This window comes from Sarcophilus harrisii, chromosome 3, assembly GCF_902635505.1.
Source record: "Sarcophilus harrisii chromosome 3, mSarHar1.11, whole genome shotgun sequence".
NCBI classification, from domain to species: Eukaryota; Metazoa; Chordata; class Mammalia; order Dasyuromorphia; family Dasyuridae; genus Sarcophilus; species Sarcophilus harrisii.
In genome coordinates this window covers 148,713,141-148,736,536 of record NC_045428.1, presented here as the reverse complement: position 1 = coordinate 148,736,536, position 23,396 = coordinate 148,713,141, and the positions used below count along the sequence as shown (strand labels likewise).

The following is a 23,396-nucleotide window of genomic DNA, read 5'->3' as shown; positions in this document are numbered from 1 at the left end:
TAAAATTAATCATAAGTGACTGCTTCCAAATAAAAGACATTGGGGACAAGTTAGTAGGGTTTGACAATTTAAAAATTCATGTATGACAACAAATGTAAAAAATAATTGAAAGATTAGGAAAAATATGAACAGCAAATAATGCAGATAAACCCATATAAGAAATATCTAAATGACTGTCACAAGCCACAATGAATAAGTGGTGAACAAATAAGAACAGTTTTCAAAAGACAACAGAGAGAGAAGATTTTAAAAATAAGATTTGTGATAGGGAGGCAGGGAAGTTTGTGGAATGCTGAATACACCAAAGCAGGTCTTACTATAATGTGGCAAGATTTGTGTTGGGGAAGGTGTTTTTAATCTTTAATAAAAGGAAAGCTGTCTAGTAGGGCTATATTCATATTTATAAACCATAAAGTAGGCTAATAATTATATATTAAAAAATAAATGTGACACAAAAACTAAAGGCATCAATAAAAGTTTATAAAATTAAATAAAAACAATACTTGGAAATATTTAATCTTATGAGAGGACCAATATTGTCCTAACACAACTTTCTTGCCCCAGTTTTCTCATATTATGAGTACAATAAGATCCAATCACATGCAGTCTGGGTCTCTCACACTTGATGGGTACCTTTAATTTTTTTACATTTAAAATAATTAATTTCTTAATATATAATATTATTTTTCAAAAGATTTAATAAATAATGCAAATTTTAAAAGATAATTCAGAGTGCGCACTAATTGCAATGATATCAAGAAAAGAAAATATATAAAAGAATTCTTATGGCATATTTTGAGGGAGGGACATAAGATATATTATAATTTAAAATGAATTATGTAAGCTTAGTTGTATTGATATGAGGTTTCTAACAAAATATCTAACTCATTTCAGAGAGGCTATATTTTAAAACATTAAAGTCAATCCCCCCCCAAATCAACCAATTCGCGCTTGAACAAGCAAAATTTGGGGAAGGAAGAAAGAAGGAAATGGGCATTTATTAAGTGGCTAATCTAATCATTTGATCTTCACAACAATCCTGTTAGGTACATGTTATTATGGTCTTCATTTTATAGTTGAGAAAGAAGACAAAGATTAAGTGCCTTTCTCAGGGTCATTCAGTTAAGTGTCTCATGTCACATTTGAATGCAGGTCTTTCTGACTCCAGGCTTAGCACTCTATTCACTTCAATACCTGTCAGCAACAATGCTTCAGATTTAGATAAACACAAAATTTATTTAAGAGAGTCACCATAGGAAAGATGACAGTCAATCTCAGAATCAAGAGGAACAGAGTAGAAGCTTTGACAACAATATCTACTGGATGAATACCCTGGTGAAAAACCATTTAACTTTTCAGCATCCCCAAGCATCTCTAAAACTACACCATTGTAGAACAGTCACATTTGATACTGCATAAAATTAAATGTTATTTAAACTGGTTAATAGCTAATTTTATTTCACTCTCTGAAACTCATGGAATTTTCAAATGATACACATGGAACCTTGATCAAAGGACAAATAAATATACTAGATTTTAAAATAGCTGAAACACCAAAAATTCTCAACAGATATTTACAGTAGCTATGTAAAGATGTTAGTTATGCTTCTGACCAAAAGTTTCCTACCCTAAGTAGATTATCTCATACAGGATTATGATACTATATAAAGAGATTTCAAATGCCCAACCCAATCTACCATTAAACTAAATTGCATAACTTTAGGCAAAGGAATAAAAATAAATGTCACTGACAAGAAAAGAAATCGGTTACAGCTCCAAAGAGGAATCATTATGCTAACAAAAAAAAAGTAAAAATTGAAATCACAACAAAATTGTGAAATAATGCATCACCAATTTCTTTCCTACCACAAGAGCAAGTTATGAATTTTTTTCTATTTACAATGTTGATATTGATAAGTCCATAGAATCATTTAAGATCAATTCAACAAACATTTATTAAACACTAAGATTAAAACTGCTCCTGTATCATTTTCTTATTAATACCATTTATAATTGATTTTGTCCATAACTGCTTATGTCACAGTACTTTGTCTTTGCACTTAGTTCAGGAATATAAGTGACTTTTTCTTTGTCTTTGAATTTAATTCAAAGTTCAACTACCCTGTAACAGATTAGGTTTTAAAATCCAGTTCTCTTGCCTCAAAGAATATAACTGCTAATTGTTAATGCTGTAAAGTTACCCATACATATAACCTGTAAATAAAAGGCTATTAAATTAAAAAAAAAAAAAGGAATATAACTGCTAGCAGTATGTGTGAAGATAAAGAGAATTTGGGCCTGATATCTTTACTCCATCCAAGCTCTCCTTCACTGATATTTGGTTTGCTGTCCATAAGTCTGGTCTATTAATTTACACGTGGAATCAAAGAAAACATTTTTTAGTTTCATGAGAGAAGTTGCTAGCCCATTACCAAATTTACAACCAATCACTCTGCCTTTAATCATATGATGTGATCTACCTTGTTCTTGTTCTTTGTTCCATACTCCCTAAAACTTATATAAAGGAATCTCCTTTTGCTCGAGATCTTTGGCATTGATGGAGGTAAGCTGTTGTAGACCAGAACTTGAAACAAGGTACTAAGTGGAATTGATAGAGACAATAGTTATCTAATTTAGCATGGTTCAGTATGATTGATAAGGAGATATTATGGGCCAGAACTTGAAACAAGGTACTAAGTTGAATTAAGGAGACAATAGTTAAATCTAGTTTAGCATTGATTTAATTCTACAACAAATAATGGTTTCTTAGTGATATAATGATTGGTTTATACTCAGTACAGAGCATATAAGCTAGGAGCCTCAGTTAGGTAGATTCAGAGAATTCGGAGAGAAGGCAAAGGACTGGCAGCAGGAGCTTAAGCTCTCAGAAGCAAGGAGAGAGATAGGTCTCTAAGAAAGCTTAACAGGGCCTCAGGAAAGGAGACAAGACTTTGAAAGAGATACTAAAGGATTTGAACTTTAACACCTGGCTGTACTTGTGGTGATTACTGAACTGAAATGAAGGCTGCCTCCAGAGACCCCAAGAAAACCTCAACAGAGAACATTACATTTTAGAGAGAACACTACAGGTAAGCCCTGATCCAATTATTGATAGGTAACATGCCTCATTTGACCCTTTTGTCAAAATCCAATCATGACAACATCTACTATGTACAATGCATTTAGACTCATCAGAGTCTAGAGGATAGAGTCTAGATGATAGAAAGACAAAAATGAAACAATCCCAGGCCTAGAGAAATTCATTTTCTAATGGGAACATGCATTATAAACTACTAAGTTAAGGTGAGGATGGGAAAAAGTTAAGAGCTGGTGCTAATGTAAATGTAGAAAAGTTTTGTGGAAATTCTCAATGTAACATTTGGGATTTTGAAGAAAATAGTTCCCTAAACTAACTAGATTAAAAATCAGAGGAGAAAAAGAAATGAGATTAAGAGTTTCTCCCATCAACTGGAGAATGGCTGAATAAATTGTGGTATATGAATATTATGGAATATTATTGTTCTGTAAAAAATGACCAGCAGGATGATTTCAGAAAGGCCTGGAGAACATAATTTGATTTAAAATCACAACCAAAGGAAATTATATCTTAACAACAATACTTTGATGATCAATTCTTTTTTTTTTTTTTTAATAGCCTTTTATTTACAGGTTATATGCATGGGGCTTTACAGCATTAACAATTAAACCTCTTTTCCAATTTTCCCTTAAACCCCTCCCCCAGATGCCGGGTGGTATTAAATATATTAAAAATAATTGATACACAATAAGTATACATGACTAAACTGTTATTTTGCTGTACAAAAGAATCAGACTCTGAAATATTGTACAATTATTTGTGAAGGGAAATAAAAAATGCAGGTGGCATAGATATAGGGATTGAATTCAATGTAATGGTTCTTAGTCATCTGGTTCTTTCTCTGGCGTGCTAGTTCAGTTTTACTGCTCCATTGGAAATGATTTGGTTTCTTGTTGCTGAAGTCCAGGTCCTGAACTGTCATCATATTTTGTTGAAGTATATAATGATCTCCTGGTCCTGCTCATTTCACTCAGCATCAGTTCTTTTTTTTTTTTTTTTAAATTTAATAGCCTTTTATTTACAGGTTATATGCATTGGTAACTTTACACATTAACAATTGCCAAACCTCTTTTAATTTTTCACCTCTTACCCCACCCCCCCTAGATGGCAGGATGACCAGTAGATGTTAAAATACATTAAAATATAAAATTAGATACACAATAAGTATACATGACCAAACCGTTATTTTCTGTACAAAAAATCAGACTCTAAAATATTGACAATTAGCTTGGAAGGAAATCAAAATGGGTGGGCATAAATATAGGGATTAGAATTCAATGTTGGTTTTTTAGTCATCTCCCAGGTTCTTTCTCTGGTGGCTGTTCAGTTATTTGCTCCAAAATTTTGGTTGATCTGTTGCTGAGGATGGGGTCCATCAGAACTGGTCATCATATAGTATTATTGTTAGTATATACTGATCCCTGGTCCTCTCGTTTCACTCAGCATCAGTTTTTAAAAGTCTCTCCAGGCCTTTCTGAAATCCCTGTTGGTCATTTCTTACAGAACAATAATATTCCTTTTCATATACCACAATTTATTGGCCATTCTCAACTGATGGACATCCACTCAGTTTCATTTCTAGCCACTACAAAAGAGGGCTGCCACAAACATTGTACTTTTACCTTTTCCTTCTTTATAATCTCTTTCGATATAACCCAGTAGTAACACTGCTGGATCAAAGTATGCAAGTTTGATAACTTTTTGAGCATAGTTTCAAACTACTCTCCAGAATGGTTGGATTCGTTCACAACTCCACCAACAATGCATATGATGATCAATTCTGACGAACGTGGCCCTCTTCAATAATGAGATGATCCAAATCAGTTCCAATTGTTTAGTAATGAAGAGAGCCATCTATACCCAGGGAAAGAACTATGGGAAGTGAGTGTGTGCCACTATATAGAATTCCAAATCCCTATATTTTTGTCCACCTGCATTTTTTATTTCTTTCACAGGTTAATTGTACATTATTTCAAATTCCCTTCTTTTGTAAAAACAACTGTTGGATATTTAATACACTGTATTTAAAATATTTTAACATATTTAACATGTATTGGTCTACCTGTCATTTGTGGGAGGGGGTGGAGGGAAAGGAAAAAAAAATTAAAAAGGTTTTGCAAATGTCAATGCTGAAAAATTATCCATGCATATATCTTGTAAATAAAAAGCTACAAATAAAAAAAATATATTAAAAAAAGTTTCCATTTCTTGCTTTCACAATGGGTGAAGAAAGGGTGGGAGAGAAAAGAATTTGGAATTTAAGAAAAATTTTAATAAGTGTTAAAAAATAATAAAGAAATAAAAAGCACATAAGGCAACATACATATACACTCATCACATTTATGTAAGACCATACTATGCTTATTTCCTTTTTTTTTTTTTTTTTTTTTTTAGGGGAAAAATCAGTCTTTATTCTCAGTGAAGAAGGATGGGGGTGGGAGAATTGGCGTCAATTGTGCAGCTGAGACAAGGCTACTCGAAGCAGCCACACAACCAAGGTACTAACAGGCCCCTTTTCCCAGTTATTCCTTTTTTTTTTTTTTTTTTTTAAATTTAATACCTTTAATTTAAAATATAATGTCTTTAAAATTAACAATTTGCCAAACCTTTGTTCAATTTTACCTTCCCCCATCCCAAATGGCAGGTGGTAATGAAAAAATTAAAATATAACTTAGATCCAATAGTATCATACCAAAAATTTATTTTTGCTGTCAAAAAATCGATCCTAATTATTGTAAATTGGTTGGGAAATAAAATATTTTTTTAAAAACTGGGTAATTAATGGTTTTGTCATCCGGGGTTCTTTCTGGGTATATTAATTCATTCATTACCTTCTCCATTGAAATATTTGGTTTCTTTTTCTAAAAGGGTGGCCTGTCCATCAGGACTTCTCTTATATTTTTTGGATATAAATCCCTGGTCCTGCTAATTTCATTAACACAGTTGGTATTTGAACTTGGGCCTTTCTAAAATCATTGTTTCTTTCTTAAAAAGTAATTTCCATAATTTTTAAAATTTTTCAGTTTCCAAAACAATTCAGTTTCATTTCTACCACAAAAAATACCTTCTGAATCAACCCTTTTTTTTAAAACCTTTGGGTTAATAGTGTAAACTTGGACAAATTAATTTTTGAAACTTTTAATTCTTTTTCCCCCTTTTTTTTTTGCCTTTTTCAAAAATTTTCATGAAAAATTACCTTCCATCCCATTTCTTTTATTAAAAGGTTTAAACAAAAAAGTTTTAATTATTTTTCTATTTTTTCAAAATGAAAAACAATGTTTTTTAAACCACAATTTGTTTAGTCATTTGCCAATAGGCAACCCCACAATTTCCAGTTCTCTGCCACCACAAAGAGAGCTACATAAATATTTTAGGAACATGTAGATTCTTTTCCATTTTCTTCAATTCTTTTTGGAAACAGACATAATAGTGGTATAGCTGGATTAAAGGATATAGGCAATTTATTACTTCTTCAAGCATAATTCCAAATCTCTCTCCAAAATATTTGGATTGGCTCACAGATCCACCAACGATGAATTGAAGTTCCAATTTTCCCACATTTCCTCCAACATTCATTTGTCACTTTTCTTTTCAATCATTTTAGCCAATTAGGTATATGATATCTTAAGATTGTTTTAATTTGCATTTCTCAAACAATAGAGCATTTTTAATATGACTTTAAATTGTTTTGATTTTGCTCAAATTCTTTAATCATTTATCAATTGGAGAATGACTTGCGTTCTTGTGAATTTGACAAAGTTCTTTACATAGCTGAGAAACTGACTATAAATTTCCCTCTCATTTTTCTGCTTTTTTTTTCTGATCCTGGCAATATTTGTTTTATTTGGACAAAAATTTTTTAATTTAATGTAATCAAAATTATTCATTTTATATCTCACAACACTATCTTGTTTGTTCATAAATTGCTTACCTACCACCAAGTCTAACACATAACATGTTATATGCTCTTTAAAATTTTTTATTATCTTTTTTATCTAAATCTTGTAACCATTTTGTCCTTAACTAGGTAAAATGATTTAAGGCACTGGTCTCTGCCCAATTTCTGCCAGAATACTTTCCAGTTTTCTCAATGTTTTTTATTTTTCTTTTAAAGCAAACAAAAGAGAACATTGTCATGTGTCCAGCAAAATATCAGGGATGATTCAAAATATTTGACAAATTACCAGATCAATAAAGTATATATGTGCATGAATATATATTTATTTATTTATAAAAAAGAAATTATATTTGCAAAATGTCCATTTTTTTCTTTTCTTCCTTTTAAATTGTTCTTTGTTTCTCTGCTAGGCACCTTTTTTATTCTCCCCCCTCCTTACTCCCTTCCCCAATTCCAACAAGCTACAGTTAAGAAAAGATATATTTATGTATACATATGTAGATATATACATAAATACACTCACACACACACCATACACATATATACCTATTCCTGCTGACTCTAAATTCCATAATTTGCCTTGCAATTACTTAAACCTTCCCCTACTCAAGGATCCCTTCCTTGTCTTCTTTCTTTACCCTTTGCTTCCCCATCCATCCATCCCTACCCCTTTATTTCTTATATATATATAGACATATATATATATAATCATATATATATATGTCTATATATATATACACACACACACACACACACACACACACACACACACACACGCAATATTGCCAATTGAACCCACTCCCAATGTGAGGTTTTTCAGAACTATGACCCCTCCCTTACCCCTCTAATGGCTCTGCATCTATTCTTCCTCAGCACCTCATTTGTGTGGTTTTTATTTTTACTGTAACTGCCACTCTTTTTTTTGAGTTACCCTATTTTTGAGGTGAATCTTAAATATATAATATACATTTCCTATGTAAATTGAAAAAAAGTAAACAATTTGTACATTTTTTCTTATTTTTTAAAGCTTTTTTATTTTTAAAACATATGCATAGATAGGTTTCTTTTTTTTTTAATAGCTTTTTATTTAGAAGCTATATGCATGGGTAATTTTATAGCATTGACAAATGCCAAACCTTTTGTTCCAATTTTCCCCCTCCTTCCCCCACCCCCGCCCCTAGATTGACCAATACATGTTAAATATGATAAAGTATACAATTTGTACATGTTTAAAAAGTTTGTCCATGTTGAGTTCCTTAAAGATGACCTCTGATATTGGCTCCCATGTTAAATTTTTTGTTAAGTTCACATCTGGGTGATAGGAAGTTCTGAAAGTCTGCAAGTTTATTGAATATCCATTTTTTTTTCATTCAAAAGTATAATTTTTCTGGATATGATATTTTTAGCCATGGCCTAGTTCTATTAATTGTCAGTAGACATGATTTCACAACCTGTAGTCCTTTATTGTGGCTGCTGACAAGTCTTATACCATTCTAACTGTAGCTTCAGCATATTTGATTTTTTTGGTTTGTTTCTTGCAAAAATTTCTCTCTAATCTTGGGGTTTCAAAATGTGGCAATATTCCTATGCGTTTTCCACAAAGGATTTCTTTGAGATGGTGATAGGTAGATTTTTTTCTATTTCTACTTTCTCCTCATATTCTAAAACTTCAGGGCAATTTTCTCTAATTATTTCTTAAATCATTTTATTAAAATTTTTTAATCACAGCTTTCAGGTAGTCCAATTATTATGTTTTCTTGATCTGCTTTTCAGGTTGTTTTTCTTATAAGATAATTTCACTTTATCTTCTATTTTTTTATTCTTCTTTATTTTATTTTTTCTTGGTCTCTTACAATTCAATTCCCCTTGCTCAATTCTAGTTTTCAAGTTGTGTTCTTAAGATTTAGTATCTTTATTATAAATAAATTAGAAGAACACAGAATAGTTTACCTCTCAGACCTTTGGAGAAGGAAGGAATTTGTGACCAAAGAACTAGAGATCATTACTGATCACAAAGTAGAAAATTTTAATATATTAAATTAAAAAGTTTTTGTACAAACAAAACTAATGCAGACAAAATTAGAAGGGAAGCAATAAACTGGGAAAACATTTTTACATTTAAAGATTCTGATAAAGGCCTCATTTCTAAAATATATAGAGAATTGACTCAACTTTATAAGAAATCAAGCCATTCTCCAATTGATAAATGGGCAAAGGATATGAACAATTTTCAGAAGAAGAAATTTAAACTATTTCCAGTCATGAAAAGATGCTCCAAATCACTATTGATCAGAGAAATGCAAATTAAGACAACTCTGAGATCTCACTACACACCTGTCAGATTGGCTAAGATGACAGGAAAAGATAGTGAAGAAAGTTGGAGGGGATGTGGGAAAACTGGGACAATGATATATTATTGGTGGAACTGTGAACGGATCCAACCATTTTAGGTGGGCTCAAGAGGCTATCAAACTGTGCATATCCTTTGTCACAGCAGTGTTTCTATTGGGCCTATATCCCAAAGAGATCTTAAAGGAGGGAAAGGGACCCACACGTGCAAAAATGTTTGTGGCAGCCCTTTTTGTAGAAACTGGAAACTGAGTGGATGCCCATCAATTGGAGAATGGCTGAATAAGTTATGGTATATGAATGTTATGGAATATTATTGTTCTATAAAAAATGAACAACAGGATGAGTTCAGAGAGGCCTGGAGAGACTTGAATTGATGCTAAGTAAAATTAGCAGTACTAGAAGATTTGTCCAAGGCAACAACAAGATTGTGATAGATGTAGCTCTTTTCAACAATGAGATGATTCAAACCAATTCCAATTGTTCAGTCATGAAGAGAGTCATCTACACCGAGAGAGAGGACTATGGGAACTGAGTGTGGACCCCAACATAGCATTTTCATTCTCTGTTATTGTTTGCTTGCATTTTTGTTTTCCTTCTTGAGTTTTTTTTTCTTTCTAGATCCAATTTTTCTTGTGCAGCAAGGTAACTATAAATATGTATACATATATTGGATTTAACATATATTTTGACATGTTTGGGGAAAAAATTTGGAACAGAAGGTTTTGCAAGGATCAATGTTGGAAAATTACCCATGTATGTTTTATAAATAAAAAAACTATAATAAGATAAAATTAAATAAAAAGATTCTGTATCTTTTTCAAGTTGGATGACTTTTTTTCCATCATTTTCTTAGTTTTCTTGGATTGCTTTTTCTTTTCTAATTCTTACTGAATCTCTCTTATTTGATTTTTAAGTCCTCTAAATACTTCTTTTCAAACAGGTAACCATTTGATGTTCCTCTTTGGAGAAAAAGCTTTTTCAGTTTCCTTCTCTGAAAAGGAACCCAGATCTTCTGTATTCCCATAGTAGCAGCTTATGATTGAATAGTTTCTCTTTTGTCTCCTCATTTTTATTTTGTTGGGCTGGGGTTATTTTTTTGTTGTTGTTTTGGTTTACATTTTTTTTTTTAGTAGCTTGTTATTATAATCACTTCTAGTCCTAGATTGTAGTGCAACAGACCTTAGGTCCCTCTTACTATTATCTCTTTTGAATTTTGTCCAGGACGCAATCTCTTCACTCCTTTTCCCCTTCAAACCATAACTAGGGCTTCCCAGCAAAATATGTGGGAAATGTTCTTGCTCCCAAGGACCTTCCAGTGGCTATAACCTTTAGTTATCCCCTCTATCCTAGAACTGAATCTAAGAACTCTGCTCTCCTATAAATATCCTGGCACCATTGCTTAGACAAGTCACCTGGTTTCTTCTTGCCTTCAGCCACAACCCAGGACCACAATAGGGCAGCACACCTGGTTCTGTTGTCCCTTAGTAGAAGACTACAATCTTTTCCTACTCAGATATTTGGCTCCCCACATGATAAATGAAGTGAGAATTTCTATAGTTGAGGCTTGTTATTTCAACAGATAGCCTTTACTCTTTTACACTTTACTGAGGAGATAATCTTGGAAGTATTCGTACTTAACTCAGGCCAAACCTCTATCCTGGGCTCTTTCCTCCAGTCTTCTCCATTTATCTCAGGAGGAACACTGTTCTGCACCAACTCCTGTTTATTTTTGCCTCTTTAGGTTTACTCTGAGGTGGTATTTAGTCTTTTTTTGGAGGAAATCTGGAGAGCTTGGAATTTTCTAATCTATTCCACCATCTTCCCAGAATCCCCTAATTTTCAATCTTTTAAGTACTACCTAATAGATTTAGTTATGAAAACATGATAATGTAGTCAATATAATATGACTAGAAAGGCTCTTTACTTGATTTATCCAGAGTATAGGTAGAAACAGAGGAAGAATTGGTAAAATCAGCAAGTTGAAGTATTGAAAGATAGATAGGCAAGTAAGAGGAATATAAAATGTAAAGGGCAGGAACTCAGTATGACTGATTTAATCTTACAACAAGGTATTAATTCAATGGAATTGATAAGACAATAGTTATCTAGGTTTAGCATGTGAGTTCTCTAGTTCAGTATGATTGATTTAATCTTACAACAAATAATGGTTCCCTAGTGATATAATGATTGGTTTATAGTCAGTATTGTAATGATGTAATTGTAACAGAGTGTATAAACTGGGGACAAACTCAGCCAGGGACAGATTTCAAGATAGAGAACGTCCTGGTGGCTCTCCTGCCTCCTGCACTTTAATAGAGAAGACTTGACCAGCTGCATTCCTCCACTGAAACCAAGACTCTTTCCGGAGGGTCTCCAGAAAGCTAGCCCAGCCCCAGGTGAAGGAGACAGACTGTGAAGAAGGTAATAAAGACTTTGGACTTTATCCTTGACTATTCTTGTGGTGATTACTCTGCTAAAAGAAGGCTGGTCCCAAGACCTCCAGAAAGCAAACCAGAACATTACAATAAAGAGATCTAGACTTTCACAAAATAATGCCAAGTAAAAAAAGCAAAACCAGAAGAACAAGGGAAGAATTGCTAAAAATCAGCCAAGCTGAGGTGTTGAAAAGCAGAAACAAATGAGAAATATAAAGAGACCTAGCTAGACTTTCACAAATAATGGCAAATGAAAAAAAGCAAAATCTAAAGAATATAGTACATATTAAGAACCATATAAAAAGAAATCAAAGATGAACTGATGGAGCTCTGAGGCAGATTTAGAATGCCTAAAAACCTAATATATTTTCTATGTTTACTAAGTCAGATGAATCAGGTATGTTATCTTCAACATAAGTTTTTAACAAATGTAATGTTAATTTAAATTGTTTCTAAAAGATAGTTAAAGCATAATAGATAGTTTTAACTCAATACCAAATACCTTCTCTTCAACTAAAAAAAATGTCTGGTAAATTGAACCTTCAGTAAACCATGTCATTCTAATAAAATATTTAATTGAAGCACAGTAATAAAACTCAATTCTTCATTTTGTTGCTAATAAACTATAAACAAACTAACAGTAAAGATGTTATAAGCAAAGAGGCACACTGGTGTACTATTGGTGAATTGTAAACGAGGAACAACCACTTTAGAGGGTAATTTGAAATTATACCCAAAGTTACTTTGACCCAACCACACCATTATAAGACTTAAGCTTCAAAGAGATCAAGAGGAAAAGATTCATGCACAAAAAAATTTATAGCATATGATGACAAACAAAAATTGGAAAATAAAGTTGTTTGTTCCTACTAAGAATGCCTAAAGAAATTATGGTGAATAAATGTAATGGAATAATATTATACTTTAATAAATGCCCAAATAGACAATTTCAGAATACTATTAAACTCATGCAAAATTAGCAGAACTAGGACAATTTATAAAATCACAGCATCATAGAGAAAAACAATTCTAAAGCACTTTAAAATGATGATCAATTCAAGGATAAAAGCATGAGTATAGAAAACTAATGATGAAAGCACTTATCTCCTATTATAGAGGTAATCAAATAAACATGCAGAAGAGGGGCAGCTAGATGGTGCAGTGGATAGAGCACCAGCTCTGAAGTCAGGAAGACTTGAGTTCAAATCTAACCTCAGATACTTAACACTTCCTAGCTGTGTGACCCTGCACAAGTCACTTAATCCCAATTGCCTCAGCAAAAAAAAAAAAAAAATTAATATGAAGAGAGAGAAAGAGACATGGCTAATGTTAAAATTTGTTTCCCTGGACTACATATTTATGATAAAAGTTTCATATCAGTGAATTCTATTTTTCAGCAAGGTTAGGGGATAGGTACAATGGGGAGGATATAGTCTAAATGATGTGATGCAACCCTTGGAAACAATGTATTATTAGTAGAAACCCCAATAGTGATAGAGACTCCAATACTTTTCAAGAAGCCTCAAAGTCATCAGTGCTTGAGAATGATGTAACCACTAGGAATGTAGGAATGTAGCTACTGGGAGCGATGTGGGCATAACCTTGGAGAATGTGTGAAACAAAGGGAGTTGGACTTGATATCTTTATTCCACTAAGCTACTCTTCAAGGATGTCTTGAGTTATCTCTCAAAACTCTGCGCTGCTATCTTACACCTGGGTCAAGAAAGAGGGTCATTGTTGAACCCTATTATCAAACTTCCAACCAATCATCAAAGATCCTGTGGTTAAGGGAATTTCCTTTCTCCAGAGCAAGTACACTAGAGGCTACCTTTTTGATAGTAACCTTCTTATCAAAGACACCCTCATTACCATACATTAGCATATCCTTGTTCTTAGACTCTCTTTATGTGGTAGACATAATACACATTCTAGTTTGCCCTGACCAGGATCCTCTGGTCTGATTCTCTAAACCTCACCCTTGCTTCCCTTTTCCTTCCCAGTTTTCAACTCATAAATTATTCCCACAATATTTTGGGAAAGCCCTGTGCTTTCATGAATTAAAGTTTCTTTTTTGATTACAAGAAAGCCTTCATAAGTTTTTCACATTCTCAACTGCTCTCCCAATCTAGTACTCATCATAACTCCTTCACTTTACTTATAAGGAGATATTTACATGACTACAACTAACTAGCTTGTCCAATAGACTTTTATTGTATTGTTGTTGCCTTTTTATTTATTTCATAATTTTTCCTAAATTGTATTGTCTTTTCTTTCCTACACTTTGACAACATCTCTTCATGAGATTATTTTGTCTAAAATGAAAAAAAATCCAAAATATATGAAATAGTTTTCATTTTCATTAATGTCATTATAATAAATATAAAATTAGGGAATTAGCAAAATAAACTTCACAATAAATGATTAAACTTATTTCACGAATGCCATGCAAACTTTCCAATTTAGATTCATAGCCTAGTAAAGACAAAGAAAACTGTTTTTATTCAGTAATGCAATATATTTTAAAGATTTTTCCTTACCTTTTCATTAAGATCATTTCGTACTGATGACAGACTATGAGAAGCCCTCAACTGATGCCTTGATTGGTGTAAAACAGACTGAATAAGAAATAGGGAAATGAGAAAATGTAAATGCTTAAATGGATAAGTTTAAAAAAAACAATTTTTATATGAACCTCTATTAAAATTACTGCAACTATAAAATGTTATCACGTTAATTTCCATTGTATATAAGTTATAAAAAGCATCATAACTATTCATGATATATAAACTGCTTTGCAGACAAATGAAGTCAGGATATACATAAAAATCAGCAATCTGTTAAAAATGAAACACATAAGTGAGATTTGAAGAAAATATTGCTATTCAGCCTCTCACAATCTTGAAGAGCAATGGTGTCTTCAGAATCATGGAACACAGCACTCTACAGAATACAAAGAGACCCTGACTTGTAACAGCTTTTTTTTTTTTTTATTTTAACAAAGACAAAAAAGTGAAAATGTAATTTAACTTTTATTCTATTTCTCTCTGGCATAAACAAAAATCCCAATACACATGTAAACCAATGACCCATGCTTATAACTTTAGAGTAAATTTTTTTTAGGCTGGTATTATATTTACTAAAATAATGTTATGGGAAGTAGCTAGGCAGTGCAGTAGATAGAGCACCAGCCCTAAAGTCAGAAAGACCTAAGTTCAAACCTGATCTCTTAAGGCTTCTTAGCTGTGTGACTCTGGCAAGTCATTTAACCCCAACTGTCTCAGCCAAAAAAGAAAAAAAAAAAAAAAAGTTATGGGTTAACAGAAACAACAAAGAACCAAAGAATTAAAATGGAAGCTATATAAAATTCCAACTAAAATCCAAACGTATCCAATGTATTCATTCATTAGCTAACTAAAAGCCAAAGAAACACAACAGAGTGATCTTTTGACTTTTTCTTCCTCACCCATCCCATACACTCACCAAATCTTTTTCAGGAAGCCTTTTCAGTTTCTCTCAAATCTATCTTCTTCCTTATTATTTCCTTTGCTACCACCTTTGTTCAAAGTTTCCTTAAGTCTCATCTGGATTCCCTTAACCCCTTCTAATAAATATACCCCATGGGACAAAGCTATTTTACTCTTCCTTCATACACAAGTACAATCGCTATGTCACTGTTTAAATTCTTCTAAGAGAAGTCAAGAGGATCACCAAAAACTGTAGCTTTACATCATCTATGAGTGAAGTTGAACTTTTTAAAAATTGGAAACAAATGGATTCTTGTAACAAAAGAAAGCAGGAAGTTCTGGAGAATCTACTAAGCTTACATTATAGCAGAAATTTATGTGAATTTCAGACCATTCAATAATAAAATGAGGCTGTTACCAAAAATGTAGATGTTCCTATATTTAATTCTTTGGGATGCTTTGTAAAGTAGTTAATGGTAAAATATCTAATATTTGTGTAAATAATGATATGAATATGAAGTAGAACATTTTAGTGAAAAAAATCTTAAACAACCAAAGCACTAAAATAAAAACTTTCAATTACTATAATTCATCAGCAAAATTACAAATAAAAAAAATCACAAATAAACTGAGATTTTTTAAAAGATCCACTAAGGAACAGGATGTGAATAAGTAATGCATTTGATAAAGATTTAAATTTTAAAAAACAATAAAAACAAAAAACCACTTTCCTTAAGTGCAAAAACCTTCACTGAACTGAGTTTTCACACATCTCTATGGTTTGGGTTGTCTAACATAGCACATTTGTCACAGAGTATACAATAATAAGAACCAAATCACTTGAGGGCCCAAGAAGTTACAGTACAGTATTGCTCACTTTATCACCGAAAAAAGCAAAGTGATTTTAATTTTACTCTATGTAAATGAGTAATTGCATATTTTAACAAATTTTTTGTTACTAAATTCTTTAAATTTACTTTTTAAAACATATGCAAGGATAATCTTTCAACAATTACCCTTGAAAAACTTTGTGTTTCAATTTTTCTCTCCTCCCTACTCTCTCCCCTAGGTGGCAAGTAATTCAATGTATGTTAACCTGTTAAAAAAAAAAAGTTGAATCCAATATATGTATACAAATTTATACAATTATTGTGCTGCACAAGAAAAATCTGATCAAAAAGGGAAAAAATAAGAAAATAAAATTCAAGCAAACCACAATAAAAAGAGTGAAAATGCTACGTTGTCATCCACCCTCAACTCCCACAGTTCTCTCTCTGGGTGTAAATGATTCTCATCATCACAAGCTCATTGGAACTGGCCTGAATGATCTGAGCAAAACATATATGTTGAGTTTCATACATACAATAACCATGTATGATTAAATTTTTGATTTCCCCCCTTAAGAGAATCTGAGATATTTCTACATGAGGCAGGAAGAATCAGTATTCTAAATGAAACATGCTATTACTTAAAAGTACTTCTTTCTGCTTGGTTTCTTCATCTGTGAAATAGGGTACAACACCTATTTCAGAGTTATTGTAAGAACCAAATGTAAAGTAATTATATCAGCATAGTATCTGGTACAGTAAAAGCTTGTAAATCCTTCCTCCTCACTAAATATAGTGCTGGCCTGAAAATCAAGACTCCTGAAATCTATTCTAAACTCAGCTTTTCCACTAATCAACTGTATGATCCTAGAAAAATAACTTGTCAGGGAAACAATTTCTACCTCTGTAAAATAAGAGGTTGAACTGGAAGATGATTGCTTTTATATATAAAATTCAATTACTTTATGAATACTTAACCTATAATTAGAAACGATGATTAAAAAGGAAAATGACAAATGTTGGAAAAAATTTGGGAAAACTAGGACACTAATATACCAACCATTTTGGAGAACAATTTGGAGTTATGCCCTAAGAGCTAAAAAATTGTGCACAATCTTTGACCCAAAGATACCACTATTAGGTCTGTATAACAAAGAGTTTAACAAAAAGCGGGAAAAAGTAATGATTTGAACAAAAAATTTTACAGCAACTTTAAAAAAAAAAGAATTGGAAATGCTGGGGGAGGGAGTCATTACCAACTAGGCTGGGGTACAATGGAAAGGCTTCCTAGAAAAGATGACATATATGTTGAGCTTTAAAGGATGAGAAGTCAGTAATCCCTGCTATTGGATAAAGTGGGTGGGTTAATGAGTTCAATAAGTTAAGTAAACTTAAGCAAATAATAATTGTCTCAATTAAGACCAGTACCAACAAGAAAAAAATCTGGTATCAAAAAGAAGAATTAAACAATAAAGAGAAAGTAGGCATAATACTGGGAAAAGCATAAGCAAAAAAAAAAAAAAAAAAAAAAAAAAAATCTGAAAACACAGGGGAAAACAAGTATTCTATTGCATGAAGAGGAATAGTGCAGAATAGATATAGGGTGGAAGACTGATAATAGTTTTGAATGCCAGGTAGAAGAGTCTGAATTTTACCTTGTCAGCAATTGAGAGTCTGTGATTCTAAACAAGTCAACAAGTCAACAGTGAAATAAACAAGCATTTATTAAATGCTTACTATTTTGTAGGAATACTACTAAGTGCTAGAGTGCTGAGGTTACAAATAGAAGCAAAAAGAAATATACTCCCTGACCTCAAGGAATTTGTATTCAAATACAGAAAACAAGAACCAAAGTTAAACCATTTGACAAAATGAAGGGATTTAGCAGCAAGAATTTTCTTTAAATATGACCATAATGCCATGCTGTATCTGCACAGGGTGGAGATCTTAAGAAGATATAAGTTGATTCTGCTCCTGGGCTGTTTGTATTCAGGCCTAAGGGAAGATGACAGTCTAGGTGCTTTTTGATAGTTTGATTTGCCAGGGACTAGCTTCTAGCTTTTTTTAGAGTAACTTGCTGATTTCAGAATTAGACTACCAGAACTTCTTGACTGATTAGATACGAGAAAATGTCCACTGGCCCTAATTTCCAAGAAAAATGGGTCAGCACTAAAACTCCCCAAGAGTTTAAAGACCAGATAATATAGTCAAAAACTGAGAAACTTTCCTATCAAACTAAATCCATATGGTTTTCCTAAAGGGGGAAAAAGATCAAAACTTTCTATCTTGAATCTCAATGGTGAGATTTGTTTTGAAAGTTACCAAATATCCTCAACTGATAAAGGATCAAAAAACATGAATATGTGATTTTCAGATGATGAAATTAAAGCCATCTATTGCCATATGAAAAAATGCACTAAGTCACTATTGATTAGGGAATGCAAATTGAGACAGCTGAGGTACTACTACATACATCTCAGATTGGCCAAAATGATAGGAAAGGATAAGATAAATGTTGGAGGAGATGTGGGAAAACCAGGCCCTAATGCATTGCTGGTGGAGTTGTGAATGGATCCAACCATTCTGGAGAGCAATTTGGAATTATGCTAAAAGGGCTATAAAACTGTGCATAAAAACTGTGTATACCCTTTGATCCAGCTGTACCACTACAGGGTCTGTATCCCAAGGAAATCATAAAAAAGGGAAAAAGGATCCACATGTGCAAAAATGTTTGTAGAAATTCTTTTTGTGAAGAATTAGAAAGAATTGGAAAATGAGTAAATGCCCATCAATTGGGGAACGGCTGAACAAGTTGTGGCATATGAAGATAATGAAATATTATTGTTCTATAAAAAATGACGAACAAGCTGATTTTAGAAAGGCTAGAAAGATTTACACAAACTGATGCTGAGCAAAACAAGTAGAACCATTGCATACAGTAACAGCAAGAATGTGCAATGATCAACTATGAAAGACTTGTTTTTCTCAGTGGTTTAGTGATCCAAAGCAGTCCCAATAGACTTTGGACATCTGCCTCCAGAAAAAAAACTATGGAGACAATGTAAATCAACACATGTTATATTCATTTCTTTTTTTCTGGGTTGCTGTTTTTTTTTTTTTTTTAATCTCTCCCATCTTCCCTTTTGCTCTGCTTTTTCACTTCAAACTTGATTCATAAACCTATGTGTATTAAAAAATAAATGAATTTTTAAAAAAAAGAAAAAAAATAAAGTTACCAAGTTAAAATAAGTTGTCCAAAAGATCATACATGTTATGAAATATATATTTTTTTCAATTCAATTAATTGTATAATTGATGAAAAAAATTAAAATGGTATTTTAATTATAGTAACATGAAACATTTACCATAGCATTCATTTAACAAAAAATTTTGTAGGCATCCAATTGTACACAAAGTACCAGAATAGGTGAAATATCCAATATAGCTGCCTCTACTATTCATGATAGTAAACTTATGGTTTAGGGATAAAATGCAAACATACATAATTATAATATATATATATACAATGTGTATCTGACATTTAATAAAATGCATTTTTATGTCTGCAAGGAAAATGTGAGGTGTAGAATTTGTGGGAGGAGGGGGTTTCTACTGGGGTAAGGGATAGGAAGGAGAGAAAAAACATTTATTAATATAAAAAATAAAATTTAATTAAATGTTTTAAAAACAAAGCGTGAGGTGAAGAGAAAGGATTACTTCAGGGACAATTAAGGAAGATTTCATGATGGATGAGGCATCTGAGTTTGACTTTAAAAGACAGGCAGCAATTAATTTAATAGGGAGAGAGATCCCATTTCAGACATAGGAAACATAGCAACAAGGATGCAGAGTCAGAAGGAAAGTATCTGGGAAATTTGGGGGTAAATAACTAAACTTTGACTTAAGCATAATGTTGGATAGTTCAAGCAAAATCAGTTTCAAAAGGTATATGCACACAGATCATGGAAGACCCTGATTGCTATGCTAGCCAAAAGAGTCTGAACTTTTCTGGACAGGCAACAGCCCCAAGTTTTCCGCAAAAGAATAGCAGAACTGTATGAATAGAAAGATAATTCTGACAGTGATAATACATATAGGAAAGAGGAGAGAGACAAAACAAGAGGTGGGAAAATCTGTCAGGAAAGCATTAAGCCCATCAGTTAAGTGGTAATCAGGACTTGTACTATATGGCAGTACTAGGAATGAATGGGAGGGAAAGGACACAAGAAATTTTACACAGACTTGACATTTTAGCACATGGTAACTGAAAGACAATTGGTTAGGTAGAGGAAAGAGTTGTGAAACTGAAATGTCTGTGAATAGAAGAATAAAAATAACAAAATATGAAGAAGCAAACATGGAAAGGAAATTTTCAGTTTTAGACATGCTGAGTTTGGTCCTGAAGGCATTTGGAGATAGATATATGTCTAGACTTCCGAAGAAAGGCCAAAAAGTCATCTGCACAGAGATGGCAACTGAAAGAGTAGTCATGAATGATTGCCAAGATACAGTGCAGAAAGACAAGAGAAGAAGGTAACTGAAAGTGTAGTCATGAATGATTGCCAAGATAGAGTACAGAAAGATAAGAGAAGAAGGCTTAAAATATATCCATATTAAGGAATTGGGAAAAGGATGAAGTGCTGACAAGAGAAACTGAGGGAGTGGTTAAAAAGAGAACCCATACTGAGCGTTTTTATCACAAGATAACATTTTCACCATTTTTGTTGTTGCTTGCTTGCATTTTATTTTCTTTCTCATTTTTTTTTTTTTGGATCTGATTTTTCTTGTGCAACAAGATAACTGTATAAATATGTATGCATATATTGGATTTAATATGTATTTTTTACCATGTTTAACATATATTGGATTACTTTCCATCTAGGGAGAGGAGTGGGGAATTGGAACACAAGATTTTTCAAGGGTAAATGTTGAAAAATTATCCATGCATATGTTTTGAAAATAAAAAGCTTTAATAAAGAGAGAACATGCGCCCAAATACACAAAGTGACTTGGCAGATAATCCATTGCAGTAACAGAATTAATTTTCCAGAATAAGCTTATATAAGAAACATATATGGTTACAACTAAAAACTACAGTATTATAAAATTCAGTAAAAAGATTATTCGTTGTTTTCAAGTTAACCTTTTTTTCATAAATGACAATAGGGTATGACATGAAAAAATCCAAGGACCCTCTAAATTCTTAAGAGTTCCATGCAGTCTAACAAACTATTTTCAAGTATTTCCTTACTTCAGTCATTATGCAAAAAAGGAAAGAGTCAGTACACCTGTTCATAAGGATTTTTAAAATTGCCTCTTTAAATTACAGTACTGGGGACTAATAGAAAAGATCAATAATTTTTAAAAAGGAAATCATATAGTACCTATTTTCTTTCTCTTCTTCGCTACCCATGAGTCCCACATATTAAACTCAAAATCATGTCAATACAGGAGACTTTTTTGACTTTCTCCCAGGCTCCAACCAGCTGGTATCTAACAGCTAATTTGTCATTACACTGAACATTGTCATCTCAGTTTAACAACTAGAGTTTTATAATTCATTAGAACACAGAAATAAGTTTTCAACTTAGATCTTAAAATATTAATTCAGATTTTCCATACTCCAGTTCTATTGTGTATTTAATCTTTTGATATGTAGGGCTTTATTTTTATTTTGGCCTTAAGTAAAACACACTGATCTCTTCAGTGTTTGACAAATAGGGAGAGAGATCCCATTTCAGACATAGGAAACATAGCTTTGAATGATTGCCAAGATAGAGTGCAGAAAGGATACGACACAGATCATGGAAGACCCTGATTGCTAGCCAAAAGAGTCTGAACTTTTCTGGACAGGCAACAGCCCCAAGTTTTCCGCAAAAGAATAGCAGAACTGTATGAATAGAAAGATAATTCTGACAGTGATAATACATATAGGAAATACATATAGGATAATACATATAGGAATACATATAGGAAAGAGTAAAACATATAGGAAAGACAAAACAAGAGGTGGGAAAATCTGTCAGGAAAGCATTAAACCCATCAGTTAAGTGGTAATCAGGACTTGTACTATATGGCAGTACTAGGAATGAATTGGAGGGTTTGTCAAATCCTTTTAAATAGAGGGTTTAAACAAACAAACAACAACCAAAAAAAAAAAAAAAAAAAAAAAAAAAAACACAGGGTTTTAACCTAGGCCTTCTATTCTCCCTCTATATTCTTCACACAATTAATTCCAGGATCAAATACCAAATACAAAATGCCATTTGGTATTCAAAGCCCTATACAAGCTATGCCCCTTCCTCTCTTTCCAGTCTTTTTAAACCTAACTCCCAGCCAAAGTAATTAATTATTATTATGATCACTGGCTCTGTTGTTGCATGAATAAGACACTCTATCTCAGGTCCAGGCATTTTTCTCTAGCTGTTAGCCATGCCTAGAAAAGTTCTTCTATCTCACCTTCACCTAGTGACTTCCCTCCCTTCCTTTAAGTCCTTTACCTCTCCGAATCAATTCCGATTTATACTGTGCATAGCTTGTTTGTACCCCTCCAGTTAGACTGTGTGCAACTAACTCAAGAGCAAACACTGATTTTTGCCTCTTTTTGTATCCCTAGGGCTTTTACCACAGGATCTGGCTCACAGCAGATGAAATGTTCCATGACTGGTGAATATTACTAAAAACATGTTGATTTTGGAGTTAATTCTTAGTACATATTTCACTAATTCATACTCTATCTTGGAAAACTCTTAAAGATCACCTGTCTCTAACCAAGAATATTTTCTGGTTTTGGTCAGCTCTTGAGTTCTTCTATTTGCAGTTCTGCTCACTGAGACAAAGAACAAATAAAATCATTCTTCCACCTTCAACTATTCAGTCCTTAAAATACTTGAAGAAAACTATAAGCTCCTCCTTCCAAAATTGCCCTAGTTCCTTGACTAATTCCTTATGACACGATTGCCAGACTCCTCGCTATCCCAAAAGTCTTCTTTAGACTCTAGACACTATTTTATCAGCATTCCTCTAAAATTTAGCACTGCAAACCATACGTAACACTTCAGATGGAAGCAGATCAGTTGTGTGTATAGCAAAACAATTAAGTCTCCTTTTCTGGACCCTTTATTTCTGTCAATGCAGTGTAAGTTTAAATTCATCTAGCCTAAGGTGGAATGCTACCGACCCAATAAAAAGGTTTCATTTCTTTTAATTTAAAAAAAAAAAAAAAACTGTCAAAAATCAAACTCTGAAAGACAGCGAAGAAACCTATGACAAAATTCTTAAGCTTAAATCTAGGGCGTCTAGAACACAAACTAGAAACTTCAA

The 23,396-nt window shown here is 32.7% G+C and overlaps 1 protein-coding gene across 1 annotated transcript in view; it reads right to left on the bottom strand.

Annotated features, from left to right (window-relative positions):
- The window catches only part of PCCA (propionyl-CoA carboxylase subunit alpha), a 447,428-nt gene that overhangs the window by 423,005 nt on the left and 1,027 nt on the right, over positions 1–23,396 (bottom strand). Inside the window, exon 2 of the mRNA XM_031958625.1 lies at positions 14,320–14,397. Coding sequence (XP_031814485.1) covers positions 14,320–14,397 — 78 coding nt within the window. The remainder of the gene's footprint in view (positions 1–14,319; positions 14,398–23,396) is intronic.